The sequence below is a fragment of the Anabas testudineus genome, chromosome 24, assembly GCF_900324465.2.
Source record: "Anabas testudineus chromosome 24, fAnaTes1.2, whole genome shotgun sequence".
Classification (NCBI taxonomy): Eukaryota; Metazoa; Chordata; class Actinopteri; order Anabantiformes; family Anabantidae; genus Anabas; species Anabas testudineus.
In genome coordinates, this window is record NC_046632.1 from 16,479,756 (window position 1) to 16,493,488 (window position 13,733).

Below are 13,733 nucleotides of genomic sequence, written 5' to 3' on the forward strand. Positions count from 1 at the left end.
AAAACATTTGACCACCTCATTTGTAAATGTATTGTGTATGATCTTAGTCTGTGAAGGATGAGTTCCTGTCAGTGACCAAGGCTCCATTTTCTCATAATCCATGCATGACAAATGCAAAACACAGAGCCCTTTTTAAGTGCTGGAGTTTTGACGATCAGAGTTGGTGATCAGAGAATTCTTAAATGAGCACAACAGTTTAAGTTCTTTCTGTAAACTGTAAAGCAATTACTGATATTCAACCAAATGAATTAGATTAATATCAATTTCAATGGAATGTTTTGGTCTGTGCTCTAAATGCTAGTTTTCACTTCCACCATGAGAGGTATAAGTCTTTAAAGCTGCTGAATTTCAGTGTAGAACACTGACGATTAGCCATTTAATAAAAAAATATTAGCACCACCTTGATAACTATTTTTACTGTTGTGCACAGTAGTGTCAGTCTGCAAATGTACTGTTCTGACTTGTATCTGTGCTGATCTGAAACACACCATTTCCTGAGAAACCTTGTCGGCAACCTGGTTTGTTTGGTGGAGAAAACGAACAGTTGAGACATCGCCCAGTGCAGCAAAACACCTAGAACAAAGGCAGAGAGTAAGCAAGTAAACAAGAGATAAAGATAAAGTGAGTCAAAGAGAAAGACGGAACAAAGACAGACAGCCTGTGCAGTGGAGGTAGAAGGTAGTACTACCTGCTTAAAGATCTGAAAAATGTTCTCTCAACGAGCTAAGACAAATTGGAGCATTTTTCTAATTAGCCTTTAGATGCTAGGCAGTCTGAGGAGCTGAGGAACGAAAAGGCAGATCTTAGCATTTGGCCACTTTATTACCAACTCTCTCTGAACAGTTGCATCAGATTAATGAACAAGGCATGAAAGAAGTTAAAAAACTCCCTCTGTCTGGCTCTTCCTCACTTCCCGCCCTCATTAACATCTCTTCCATCCCTCATTAACATTACCCACTCCAGACAAAACCGTTTCTTTCCCCGATATCACGATTTATGCAAATCAAGCTGATGCCTAACGAACAGTATATGCATTATTAATGGCGCAGAATTCAAATTCAAAGTTTTTCAAAACAGAGAGAAATAAAGATGGCGAGAGAGAGAAAAATAAAAAAATAATAATTAAAGAAATTTTCTTTGATGATTCATGAAGTTAGAGGAGGAAGTCAGGCAGGGACAAAGCCATCTGCTCTGAGTGTGTGTATGAAGTACACCTATGTGTGTGTCCAATCGTGTGCTTTATCATTCCAGGTGACAAAGGTGCCCTTGTTGTTTCCTTTCTCTCCAGTTCCAAAGATAAGACTGAGACAGAATGTAATTAGTTCACAGACATGGACATTAGTTTGAAAGGACTTAGTGTGTGTGTGTGTGTGTGTGTGTGTGTGTGTGTGTGCGTGTGTGTGTGTGAGTATGTGTGTGTGTCTTGCTGACCTTTCTGCAATGTGTAGCTGTCGTGCCTCTAGAGCCAGCTTGCTGAGCGTCTTCCACATGGCCTCAGTCTCTGGTGACATCTCCAGAGTCTCAAGGAATGCTGTGGCTCTGTACAAACAAACACACACACACACACACACACACATACCAGGATTCCATGTTGCAGACGCAGTGTGACAAACAACATGAGAGCATTTGTACACAGACTGCAAACATAAAACAGTGCAGCAGCAGAGTTGTGTATTCATTAGACAGACCTGGTTTCAAGCTACAGCAAACATCTGCTCTGCTTCAATGCCTTCAGGCAAAATACGACGCATAAGTTCTTCAGAAGTCAGTGGCAGGGTCGACATGGCGTCTTGAAGGCCACAGTGGAGAGTCGTGGCGGCATCAACAACCTCTTACACACATCTATGTGTTCATTAAACGTTCTAACAACATTTGCAGCACTTCACAGCAGCTGCCGACACACAGCTAAGGCTACCCTGCACACATTGTTAGCCCCAGCACAAAAGCAAGAGATGGGTCCTCTTACAACAAGAAATATCACATTCCCAGGATATTGTTTAAAATCCATGGGCATCAGGAAGACGCTGTTAATGTACAAGATACTCCAGCCTCAGAGAAGTGGGGATGTTGTCACAGGGTGGGAACAGCTCTTGAATGTGACCGTGTTTGTTCTGTTTCAGTCTCCCTAGTTAATCATCCTCTTCCCACTTATACATGTGTTTGATATTTAATAATTACTCTTGGAAACACCACCTATGAAGCTACATCAGGTGTAGCAGTCGTCAGTCAGTGTCTAAAACAAGGATCCTGGTTCAAAAAGTGTGACCTATGCAATCTAGATGAGGAGGAGGCAGCTACCTGCCGAGGACACGACTGACTCACAGCTTTTACTTAATAACTCAGTATTTGTTCTCTTATAGGGTTTCTGCAAGTTTCACCAAGTTAGATTTATGACTTTGAAATGCAAACCGTGGTTCAAACCACAGGATTTGTAATTTAATATCAGTATAAGCTCAGAAAGTTCTGACGTAATTTAAACCAGCAGAGATTGTACAGCCTAGAATTAGAGTATACCAGTTGTTTTCAGTAATTCTCAGCTGTATTGTATATGATATGGTATTACTATAGATACATGGACTGTAATAAGAGTCAGAAAAAGGATTAACATGAAAACATAACTGTTTTCAAAACCTACAGATCTTGTGACTTGGTCAATCCCGAATCAGAAAGAAAAGTACAAGTAACCTTGTGGTTACTTGCGGCTGGTCTCAGAGTTCAGGGCGACAGTGAAGAGTTCAGCTGCTGCTCCTCTGTAGTGAGAGAGGTCAGTTTCAACGATTTAAGCATCTGATAAGGAGGCTCCACAAGAGCATAATTTTGGAGGCGTTGAAATCACGGCACAGTGAAGGGATGGATTATATCTCCCAGCTGGCCTGGGAGTGTTGAAGAAATCCTTAAGAAGAGCCGGAGGAAGCTGCTGAATAAAAGGACATCTGGCCTGTTCTGCTCGCCCTACTGTCACGGCGAGTGTGACAGAGCAAAGCAGCAAATACACGGAGGAATGGACGGATGCTCAAACTCACATTCATCATATTTAGATTAGTTAGAGAAAGTGATAAGTCACATAAGTTTTTTTAAACAAAACTCAAATATCGGCCAAAGGTGAACTTACCTGTCGTAGTCTCCATCATCGATGGCCGTACCGAACTCAATGAGGCCTTCGTCCAGTGTGTACGTCAATGTGTTCACACCCTCCGTCACAATGACCTCTGTTTTTCCATCAGCTCTTTCTAGATCCACAATGTCTCCCTGACAAAGAGAGATGAAACCAATTTAAACCTGATGAGTAGATATATATGTATTTAATATGACTCTTTTATACAGTACTTTAAGACACTTCAGTGGAAAATATTGTTGAGGGCCTTTTAATTTGCGTGTGACAAGCTTTTCAAATATGGCACCAGTGATAAAATACCACTTACAAATTGATAAACAAGTAATAATGATTGAATTATCTAATTTAAATGTTTTTAAAACTTTTTTACAAGTATAAAAACTGGCCATGTACAACTGTAATCATTTGCCCAGTTACTATCTGTTATTTGTCTGCAAAGTAAAATTTCTGGCACAATAGAGATTAATGAAAAATAAAATTCGGTCCAACTGCACCCACACACGGGCTCACTCTGCCTGTTTTGTATTATTAATGAGAGCCTCAGTGAGTGTTCAAAAACTCGTGCCTCCCAGGGGCAACTAACTGCTCCAGGACAACAGCACAAAAACACTTCCTCAGTCAGCTTCACAAGGAGCACGGAGACAAAAACACAAGAGGAAAGTAAAGTAAGACAAGGCTTGGTTAAAAAAACTAAATTATTATAAGTATCATCATCAAACTTTTGGAAACATCCATCAGGTTTTTTGTTCCTCTCCAAACTTTAATCTGAGCATAATTTCTTTATGCAAGATATAAGAGATTAACAAACACAATACCCATCAAAGTATAAAAGTAATTTTTAGAACCTTTTGCCTTTATTTAAACAGCAATTATATTTTCTTTTAATAAGTTTCCTTTTCTCCACTCTCACCTTGATTGGGAACATGGTGATGCTCTCCGGGCTGTCAATACTGTACCAAATACAGAGGTTTCCCCTGTTTTGGGCAACCATCACATCACTACCAGGCACCCACTGGACATAGGAGCAGAAACTCAGCAGAGTGGTCTTTACGCAGGTCTCTATGTCGTACAGGTGGAGCTGAGGAGGAAGGGGAGGTAAAAGTCACTGAAACTCTTAATATTGTCAGTACAGTTCCAACATGCATGCAAACTGTAGTTAAAGGTGTAGTCCACCATTTTGGGAAAATACTTTTAAATGAACACACAGTCAGGCTAGTTGTTTCTCTGTTTCCACACTTTGTTATGCAGCATTCACCAAGTTAGATTTATTTATTTTTATGCTCTTTTATTCTTTAAATACTTTTTAATGATCATACAAGCAGAAGTATGAAAGTGTTATTGAAAATCAGGAGAAATCAGGCCTAGAATTATTTATTATATCACGTTTGTTTTTCTCAGGACTCACTAGGATTATGTAACACTGTGTACATACAGTAGAATGTCAGATAAAACCTAACATGGTCCTACTAACGAGTTTATTCTGGTCAGCATCTCTCATTATTACACTATGTATTGTTTTACTCGGGTTGACCTCCCTTTTTTGCAATATAATATAATGCTATAGCAAATATCTCTGTAGGTTAGTTCTTTCTGATCACAGGATGTGTGATGTGCTGGGATGAAACTGCTTTTACTTTTTTATCAATTCTGATTTTGTCAGTGCTGGTGACAATAAACAAGTCAGATTTTACCAGAGATTGTCTTTATGTTCCAGTTTAGCATAGTTAGACGCCTTTAGTGCGAACAAAGTTTAAGGAAATCAGGTCCATGGGAATAATCTTCACGAGTTGAGCTTATGTAGATTCTATAAGCTACAGTGGATCCTGTGGCACTCAATATGTATCCTTGCATATGAGAGACCGCCTGCTGGTGTAATCAGCGACCTTAATATCTCCTGCTCTACCATTTTTAATAATGCTCCAGCTATAGTTCAACCCTGGAGTGCAGCTGGCCAACTTTAAATGCAACGAAGAAGAGCAGCCTTTTGTTCAGGTTCCTATCAAAGCAGGTTTCAATGAAAAAAACATTCGCTACGAAAATTGCCTTTTTATGATTTGTTCAAGGAATTGTGAATGGGTCACAGTCAGATACAGATACAGCCAAATAACAGATACAGTTTTCTGCACACTAACATAATGAGGAAGAGACTTTAAGAACTGCCTCTAATGTCCATTGCTTAATAGTCTCTTTTCACATTTTATCATCTTTTACGAACATAACAAATTTGCAATTTAAGTTCCTTTTTTTCTGTTTGTGCATTATCATCAAACCTTCCCTATCTTATCCATTGCTTATCCGAGTTCTTTCTAAAGCCATTAGCGCACACACTTAAATACATCATTACACAATCTGCCCCAATAATTAGTTCACACAGAAAAAATACATTTGTACCTAAAAAAGTCACATTTGAAATAAAAAAACGTAAATGTCATTATATGCCATACAAGCACAGCAAAAAGTTGGACTCCAGTGATTCCCAATTACCAGAGTTCTCCTTGTCTTTGCCCCAAGGCTTAAACATCAAACTGTTTTATTACCTCGGGGCAACATCTGACAACAGCTACCTGTCACTCTCAACCTGCAGATGGGGCCTCTGTGAATCTCAGCACCTCTAATATAAAACTGCATAATAATTATGTCTTTTCCATTTGTTTTATTTCTATAAAATGGGGACCACACAAAATTGTAAGTTCCTGCCCTACTAAACTGAGGTGTAAGGCACACTGAACTAAAGAAAACTAGGATTAGATAAGGAAGCACCAGTGCAATCCTGTTTTTACTGTGCGATCAGAACATTTCGGTAAAATAGATTCTGCATTAGGTTTAACCAACATCTAGTTCCTGGGGTAAAGTGTCTATCTCATTGTTTCCACTATTGCTGAGGCTTCATTCTCACCCGCAGTTTTTTGTCCCTGAACAGCAGTTTGCGTCCGGTTTCATTGAGCTCCAGCCAGTCAATCTTGGAGTCGTGGCTGATGGTTCCCAGATTGTAGCCTGCAGCCAAGTCCACTGTGAGGAGAAAAGAAACGATGGGTTAACCGAGCAGCGGTCAGAGTTTCAGTGTGACCATAGGTCTGCCTAAAATTGGTCTTTTATTTGAAATCCAATACCAGCCAGTCATTTTTAATTATCCATGATTGGATTAGGCAGAGTGAGAAATGTCTCCACTTGCACTGGGATCAAGTTGATGTTTATATGTAGAGTGTATTTCTAATTTAAATAGGATATATTTTACTCAGTGTGGTCAACGTGGACTAAAACAATACAGTTTACTTAATTGTATACTGCCATTATTGTATTTGTGGCTGTTTCGGTGTTTAATATGAAGATGAGTAATGACAGGCAAATGCTAAAGTAGAGTATCAGTTTGGCTCAGATGAGACACACTTAATGATTTGTAGAAATAAAAACAAAATAATGGCGACATCATCAGCATCCTACAAATTTCAGATGCTCGGAAACAGTTTTAACGACTAACAAAAGCTGCAGACTGAAGCTGTTCTTCAATCAAAGGCACTGACAACCCCACAGTGCAAAATGAGCATGTTAATCTGCAAGTCTCGACAGGGTTGTTGATCAAAAGTAATATTACTGAGAATTCATGTTCTGAAAATCCTCTCGCCAAGCTGTTCTTGTCCAGGAACAAAAACCTGCCATCCATTGCAGATTCAGAACTACAGCTCAAATTAAATGATAGGGCCGATGATGAGTTATATTTGTTTTCAACACCAATGTATAACGGATCCGACTAACAAGTATCTAAACCCCAATACGGTTACTTCATGACTGTCATGAAAAAGTGTATTTTGAAAAAAAAAAAATGTCTTCAATAGTAACTGGTGGACGTCTCACAAACTGGGTAAGACGCATTGCAGGCTTATGTCTTTTCTTGGGATTTGCTCTTGCTGGGAAAGATACAGCAACATAATTATCCTTTAATGTAAATTACTTGTGATTTAAAGCAGTAAAACCACTATAACAGGCTTTTAATAGACGTCCATTAACAATGGCTAAAATGAAAAAAAAGAATAATGCAACTTTAATATATTATTATATGATATTATACAACGGGTTTAAAAAGAGGCTCAGCTATGTATGGTGTGGGAAACTGTTCTGTAAACAGCCCAGTAGTTCACTGTACATTTGGAAAACCTCACTGAGACAGGGCTGGACACCACAAACTGCTGTAACCAGGTGGAAATGACCGACTCCAGTGTGTTCTTACTTTTCAGCAGCATTTAAAGAACAGACAATGTCAAAACCTCAGTGAACCCACTCCTTGTACACATCCTTACCAACAGCAATGGTCTTTATGTCAATCAGATAGGCAAGCTTCTTGTTGTCTTCAGCTCCTCTCTGCTTCCTCTCATTTAATCGGACGCTGCAGATACAAATACACGGACATGCATATTAGTAAGCTGCTAAAGAACACTGGTCTATATAACTAAACACAATAATGATTAAACATATAAGTATTACATCCAGCATCAGTGCTGCATAATTGGCTTCAGCTGTTCATCACACTTGAAATCCCAGGATACACCTGATCATGATGTTGTCATGCTACAGTGTCCAGCCAGAGGCGAGGAGCAGACAGAGTATCCTGAAACCTACTCGCCTCAACAGCAATCGACCATTAGTCAGTCACCAAGGGACTGTTAGTCTTGACACATTTGACAGGTCTGAATACATTAACATGAATGTGTCCTGACTAACAGACTCACTGACTTTCTCTGCGGTCTTACTATAATGATACCTGAGATTTCTGCACAGCTCAGTACAGCCATCTAATGGACACAACTGGAAACATAGAGTTCATTAGGAATTATCAGAGGCTGTGGTCAAACTGTACATGAACAATATATGTATTGGAGATTCATTTTTATATATTTACCTTTGGAGTGAATGACTTTTTAAAAACTCTTTTTTAAGTTCTTTCTAAACATCTGAGAATTGAAAACATACTGTCTTGAACTGATTTCATAAAAACTATTCAAGAACAGTATCATTAACTACTCTCTCGCTCTTTAAAAAACCTGTTGATGTGTTACTAAACAACCTAACAAGGTGTGCTTGTTTAGTTATGTGTAATGCTTGTGTGGTTATGTACCTGATGAGATGGGGATTCATAAATTCTGTTCTGACTGATCCTAAGATCTCATTGTTACTGTACTCCACCAGGCTCAGCTCTCCAGCGTTAAAAATCATGCACACCTGAAAATATAAAGTGCATTATTAATACAACAGTATAAAATATAATCTAGATTGTACAGTATAAGGTATAAGATACAACAAGATTTCATATTTAAAATAAGAAAAGACATATTTTTAAAGGGCATGGCCTTGTTGTGTGTACTTACTGTTTCATTTTCAAAGAAGAATTTTTCATTTCCTCCTGACCCGGGCCAAGGCACCTGAAAGAAACAGGAACCAGGATAAACAAGGCAATTAACATGATCACTAAAAAACAATTGAACAATCACTCAAGGTGAACCAACCAACTCCATTCACAAAGAAAACAAGAAACCAGAAATCTAAGATATGACAGGGTGAGTAGAGACACAAACCTGAGGAGCTGAATGGATTTAATTTGTGCAAAGAACTACTACTGAAAAAATTTATTCACTGTGTAGACTACATGTTAGTTTGACAAATATAGTTTTCATAGCTTTGGGAACCACATTTAAAATCACATTTATCTCCACTGTAGCAGAGAGAAGGCAGAAATCTACTAGGATAACATTAGGGTAACTGAGGTGGACTGTGATGCTTTAAGTCGTACCTCACTCAGTTTATTCGTCATCAGGTCTCCCAACAGAAGCGTATCAGACGTGTGAGCCACCAGGAAGCGATCCTTGCCCATGATCTTGACTTCTTCTATCTCATAACCGTAGTAGGACTTTAGAACTACCCGAGTTCCTGTAGAGAGGTTCCTCACTATCACCTAGTAGAGCAGAATAGAATAATAGAAATATTAATAAAACTATGATATGTACAATGTCTTTGTACAATAAAACTACTGTAACCACTCTAAACTATGCTCTTATTCTGTATATTGAGTATATGCTTTGCACCTACATGTGAGGATTTTGAGGATCTGTGAACTTTTGACTGGAAAATCCAATTAAAAGTGTAACTATGCCTATTGTCATTATACATCCTGTCATATTAACTGCTTGAATGAATTTCTCAATCACATTCTCATTAATTTTAATTTGTATCTTTTGTATATTTTTTGGGAACAGGTGAGAGCATGATTTCCCATTTTAATTAAAAGTAATTAATTATTTATTTATTTATTTTTTTTTTTTTACCAATCTGAGTTCTGAATGACAATGGTGCTCTGGACACATTTACACAATATTATTCTGTGTCAATTTACATCAAAAACTTGTTACAGGTTTAGAGTACAAATACAAAAATACAGTAGATTTGTATATATTTTAAATTAAAAATATGAATGTAATAAGTGTAGCTTAATTTCATTCTAAACGTTTGGTAGACCCTTTTTTTCTGGTCCATGTAATATGAATTAACTGTGAAATCAGTAGATATCAAAGCTAAACAAAGTCCTGGATGATTGACTGTTATCAATTTTTTTTTTTTACTGAACTATTGTCAGTTTAATATACTCTGTGAATTGGTGCAGTTTTGTGGTTTAGACAACTAGTTTATTTTACTTTTTAACGTGTTAGTGGACTGCTTTTACCTGACTCAGGCCAACATAGGTCATCTCAAACTTGTTCTTATAGATGACCCTTCGCAGGCAGCAATCAAACAGCTCCACTCCTCCACACAGTGTTCCCTGTCAAGACACACACACACACAATAAATAAATACATAGAAAAGTGTGTTTTATATTTGGTTGTAATTATTAATTACAGTAAGTGGCACCATAAAGATGAGGGATTTCAATCCCATAAGTTTAAATATAGGAGTAACATCAGAATAAAACAAGCATCCAGTGAACAGTGGATTAATGTAATGCGATAGAAAAAGTATTTACAGCACAGAGCCGGGATCCATCTTTCTTCCAGGCCAAGCTGGTGATGGTGTAGAGGTTAAGAATCTCCTTAGGCTTGGCTTCATCCCACACACTTCTTCTTGGAGCCCAGTTAAACACTCGCAAGCTAGAGAAACAACGTGTCACACCTCAAATGTCACCTGAGGTTTTCCTTTACTCCCGTAGTTAAAAGTACTCTCATTTACCTAAGAGGACTTATACTGACCGGTCATAGCTGCCGACCACAACAGACTGCCCACTGGGGCTGGTGGCAGCCACAGTAAATTCCCTCTCTGTTCGGTCACGGCTATAATCAAAGGTTTGCAGAATACGGCCGTCTCTGCTATACGCCACCACCTTCTTGTCACAGCCGCCCACCATGATGCTGTTTGTACCCCAGGCCAGAGCATAGGGCGGGCACGGGTGCATCAACAGTTTACCCTGTGTCAGTGGGAGTGTGTTTTATGGCACAGGTCATAAGAACATATCAAAAGCGTTTTAGCAACACATTGTATATAATGACAATTTAAAAATGTGCCTGTATTTTAGAAAAAATGTCATTATGCTTTAATTGAAGGTTTAAACTAAAGGCAGGGAAATTCAGTATATGATAGGAAAAATAATAACAAGCATAAATTATGCATGAAGCTGTAGCTACCTGAGTTTCTCCTGAACCTTCATCATCAAAGAAGTAACGAACTACTGTTCCATCAGCGTGGCCGGACAGGATGCCTTTACCAGAAACACTGACACAGAACACAGAGATTTTACAAATCAAATGTGAAAAAATCATTCACACTCTAAACTAGCCTTGGTCAGAGTTACACATAAATACAAATTAAATAATAATGTATTTACTTGGAAGCCAATGAGACAACACAGGACTCAGTGCCATAGATGGTTGAAGACTTGTTTGTCTGAGTGTTTGCAAGGCGAACCTGTAAAATAAGTTTGGAAACCATTACTATTAAAGACATTCTTATCATGACAGGTACTGATACTCTTCCTAATAATAATAATAACTGAATAAACTTGAAGTAAAGTGTACATTAATATGATGTTTTAAGTAAGGGCTGACTTACCTTGCCATCAACTAATCCATAAACAATTGCATGTTCTGCAGGCCAAAGCAGGCAGGTCACAGAACTCTGAGGGACAATAATGGATCATGCTTCAGTACAAACATGTCACAGGCCTCAAACAGCCTCAAATCTACCAAAACATCAGAGGAACATTCTAATTTACTAGCTTATATAGCAAAATGTCTTTTATATAATTATCTGTGGAATGAGAAACATACATACATACAGGTTTATTTTTCCACTTTTGTGATTTGTGTTTGAGCGTATTAACACTGCTACAAAAAAGTATTTAAACATAACAACTATGAAATAATAATTTCTTGCTTGAAACTAAGAACACAGAATCTGTGATGGGATCGTAATTGCTGCCTCTTCTCTAAGTGTGTACTGATGTTAACTTACTGTTTGAACAAATTTGTTGCAAATGGCCTTTTTGTCCCCCCTAGAAAAGAAGATAAAAAACTATATATATATCAGTTCCCATGCATAAATATACATAATCAAATTAGGTTTAACATAAAAAATAAAATCAGATAAATAATATTACCAGTCTTCCCCAATTCTATAGACAAAGATGATATTGTCGGACTGGCCAATGGCAATTTTGGTGGAGTCCGGTGAGAACACCATGTCATTAACAACATAGCTCTGTTTTCCATACTGCCAAAAGATTGCATTGGATTATTTTTGCTGTATATTCATCTCATAAACTAAACACACGCTAATGTCATACATACAGGAATCACTTCACCAGCTTTATTTGCACTTGTTTTAAATATATATAAGAAACAGCCTGTGTAAATGTGAAAAAATGCAGAAGTGGTACTCCATTCTGTCCATCCACACTTGATAAAGTCATAATATATTTGACATCTGGTCATCTGCACTCCTTTCTCACCTTGGAGTCCAGGGGTTTGGTGGAGAACTTGTCTCTCCTCTCTCCCTGCTCATCATAGAGCAGCACCACTCTGTCAACAGTGCAAACAGCGAACTTAGTGTTGTTCGGAGCCCAGGCCATGCATGTCACTTTGGCAGCACCCTCCTAGAAAAGCAGAGATGATAAACAGTGATGAGAAGCCATGGGCAACAAGTCTTCATGGGACAGGTTCAAGGGCCCAAAGGGGCTGGGTAGCCACAGGCCAGAGTCTCTGCATCTAGTAAAACATGACCACAGAAACATGCAAAACATAACCAAAAGATGCTAAACTACCACACAGTACAAACAGTCCCAACATCCTTCTTCAATCTGGTTATCCTGCTCATTTATAGAAAGGTTTCATATTTGTACCCAGATGCTAATAGATTTATAATGATGCCTTTAATGGAGCATCTCTTTGATTAATGTTTACCCGGTCGGACACATCCCGTTATGTTCTGCTACGACTCACACCACACTCCATGAAGAATTCAACTGTTTTATCTGTAAGAGGTGATGCTGGTTGTCCGAAGACAACGGCAGCTGAACATGACTTTTGACCATATCGTATTCGTGAAGTCGGCAGATGTTGTTAGCTAGTTTAGTTCGTATTAGCTGCACTTTTTCCAAGCAAGTGATAAGCTGTTGCTAGCGAGTAGCACTTGGATATAATAGCAATATAAAACAAGCATGAACATAATCACTTCAATGCCAAACCGAATAGAAAAGTTAGATAATCGCTGAATCTTTGTAGTCATGCTTTACTATCAACATTAAAGTGTCACTTTTTGAAGCTATTATTGTGCTCCAGCATTAGCTAGCGTTAGCTAAACTTACCTGGGGTGTTAACAGGGTTTTAAGATGCTTCAGTTGCATTTTCGTTGGTGTTTGTGAAGCTCGTACATGGAATAAAGTTACCAGTCATGAGTTTCAGTGGCCTGTTTAGATTTTAGTCATGTTGATGAGCCGCTACATGCTAGCAGCTAGCTGTTAGCACAGAGGACATCTTTGTAGTAAACATAACTGTGATCTCCTTAGTTACCGAGGACTTATGGTGCATTCAGGACCGTGGGAAATAACAGCTCTCATAATGTTTATGTCTTTCTGTTTCCGAGGATTGATTTTTTTGTCAAATATGAAAACAAGTAAAGCGCACTAAAGCTTCTTAAGGTGCATATAGAATATTCAATATCATTATACTGTGTAGATCTGCGCGGTGTCAGTATTCCTCAGTGTTTTGTATTTTCAGAGATAGAATTATTCTATTATAGATAGCAGCTTTGTCAATAGAGGTTCTTTGCGTGTGTTACATTTAGGAACTCTCTACAGTCATTAAAGTGATGGACAGACTTAAATTAAGAAAAAACAAACAGCTGGAGATGCCGGGGATTGAACCCGGGGCCTCATACATGCAAAGCATGCGCTCTACCACTGAGCTACATCCCCACTTCCTGTTCAGTCAGGCAGCAGTAGAGTATTTATATCAATCCAGTTCCTGTGAAATAAAATTCTTACTCTGAATTCTGATGATGGGCAGCTGTACTTTCAAATTAAAACTCCAGCTGTAAGACAAGATGACCCTCAAACCTTTTACAGATTCAGCTTCACATTCTATGT

The 13,733-nt window shown here is 38.3% G+C and overlaps 1 protein-coding gene and 1 non-coding gene across 2 annotated transcripts in view; both read right to left on the reverse strand.

Annotated features, from left to right (window-relative positions):
- The window catches only part of ift172 (intraflagellar transport 172), a 28,468-nt gene extending 15,328 nt beyond the window's left edge, over positions 1 to 13,140 (reverse strand). Inside the window, exons 1-19 of the mRNA XM_026341986.1 lie at positions 12,954 to 13,140; positions 12,099 to 12,242; positions 11,748 to 11,860; positions 11,603 to 11,642; positions 11,201 to 11,266; positions 10,977 to 11,056; positions 10,777 to 10,864; positions 10,345 to 10,559; positions 10,122 to 10,245; positions 9,825 to 9,920; positions 8,898 to 9,059; positions 8,476 to 8,529; positions 8,226 to 8,329; positions 7,411 to 7,496; positions 6,012 to 6,124; positions 4,026 to 4,193; positions 3,113 to 3,249; positions 1,432 to 1,539; positions 489 to 573 (exon numbers count right to left, since the gene is read on the reverse strand). Of these exons, the coding sequence (XP_026197771.1) occupies positions 489 to 573; positions 1,432 to 1,539; positions 3,113 to 3,249; positions 4,026 to 4,193; positions 6,012 to 6,124; positions 7,411 to 7,496; positions 8,226 to 8,329; positions 8,476 to 8,529; positions 8,898 to 9,059; positions 9,825 to 9,920; positions 10,122 to 10,245; positions 10,345 to 10,559; positions 10,777 to 10,864; positions 10,977 to 11,056; positions 11,201 to 11,266; positions 11,603 to 11,642; positions 11,748 to 11,860; positions 12,099 to 12,242; positions 12,954 to 12,992 (2,022 nt within the window). The 5' untranslated portion in view covers positions 12,993 to 13,140. The remainder of the gene's footprint in view (positions 1 to 488; positions 574 to 1,431; positions 1,540 to 3,112; positions 3,250 to 4,025; positions 4,194 to 6,011; positions 6,125 to 7,410; positions 7,497 to 8,225; positions 8,330 to 8,475; positions 8,530 to 8,897; positions 9,060 to 9,824; positions 9,921 to 10,121; positions 10,246 to 10,344; positions 10,560 to 10,776; positions 10,865 to 10,976; positions 11,057 to 11,200; positions 11,267 to 11,602; positions 11,643 to 11,747; positions 11,861 to 12,098; positions 12,243 to 12,953) is intronic.
- Positions 13,141 to 13,490: 350 nt separating this feature from the next.
- trnaa-ugc lies at positions 13,491 to 13,562 on the reverse strand. The gene has a single exon. It is a non-coding gene; the product is annotated as a tRNA-Ala (tRNA).
- Positions 13,563 to 13,733: the final 171 nt, after the last annotated feature.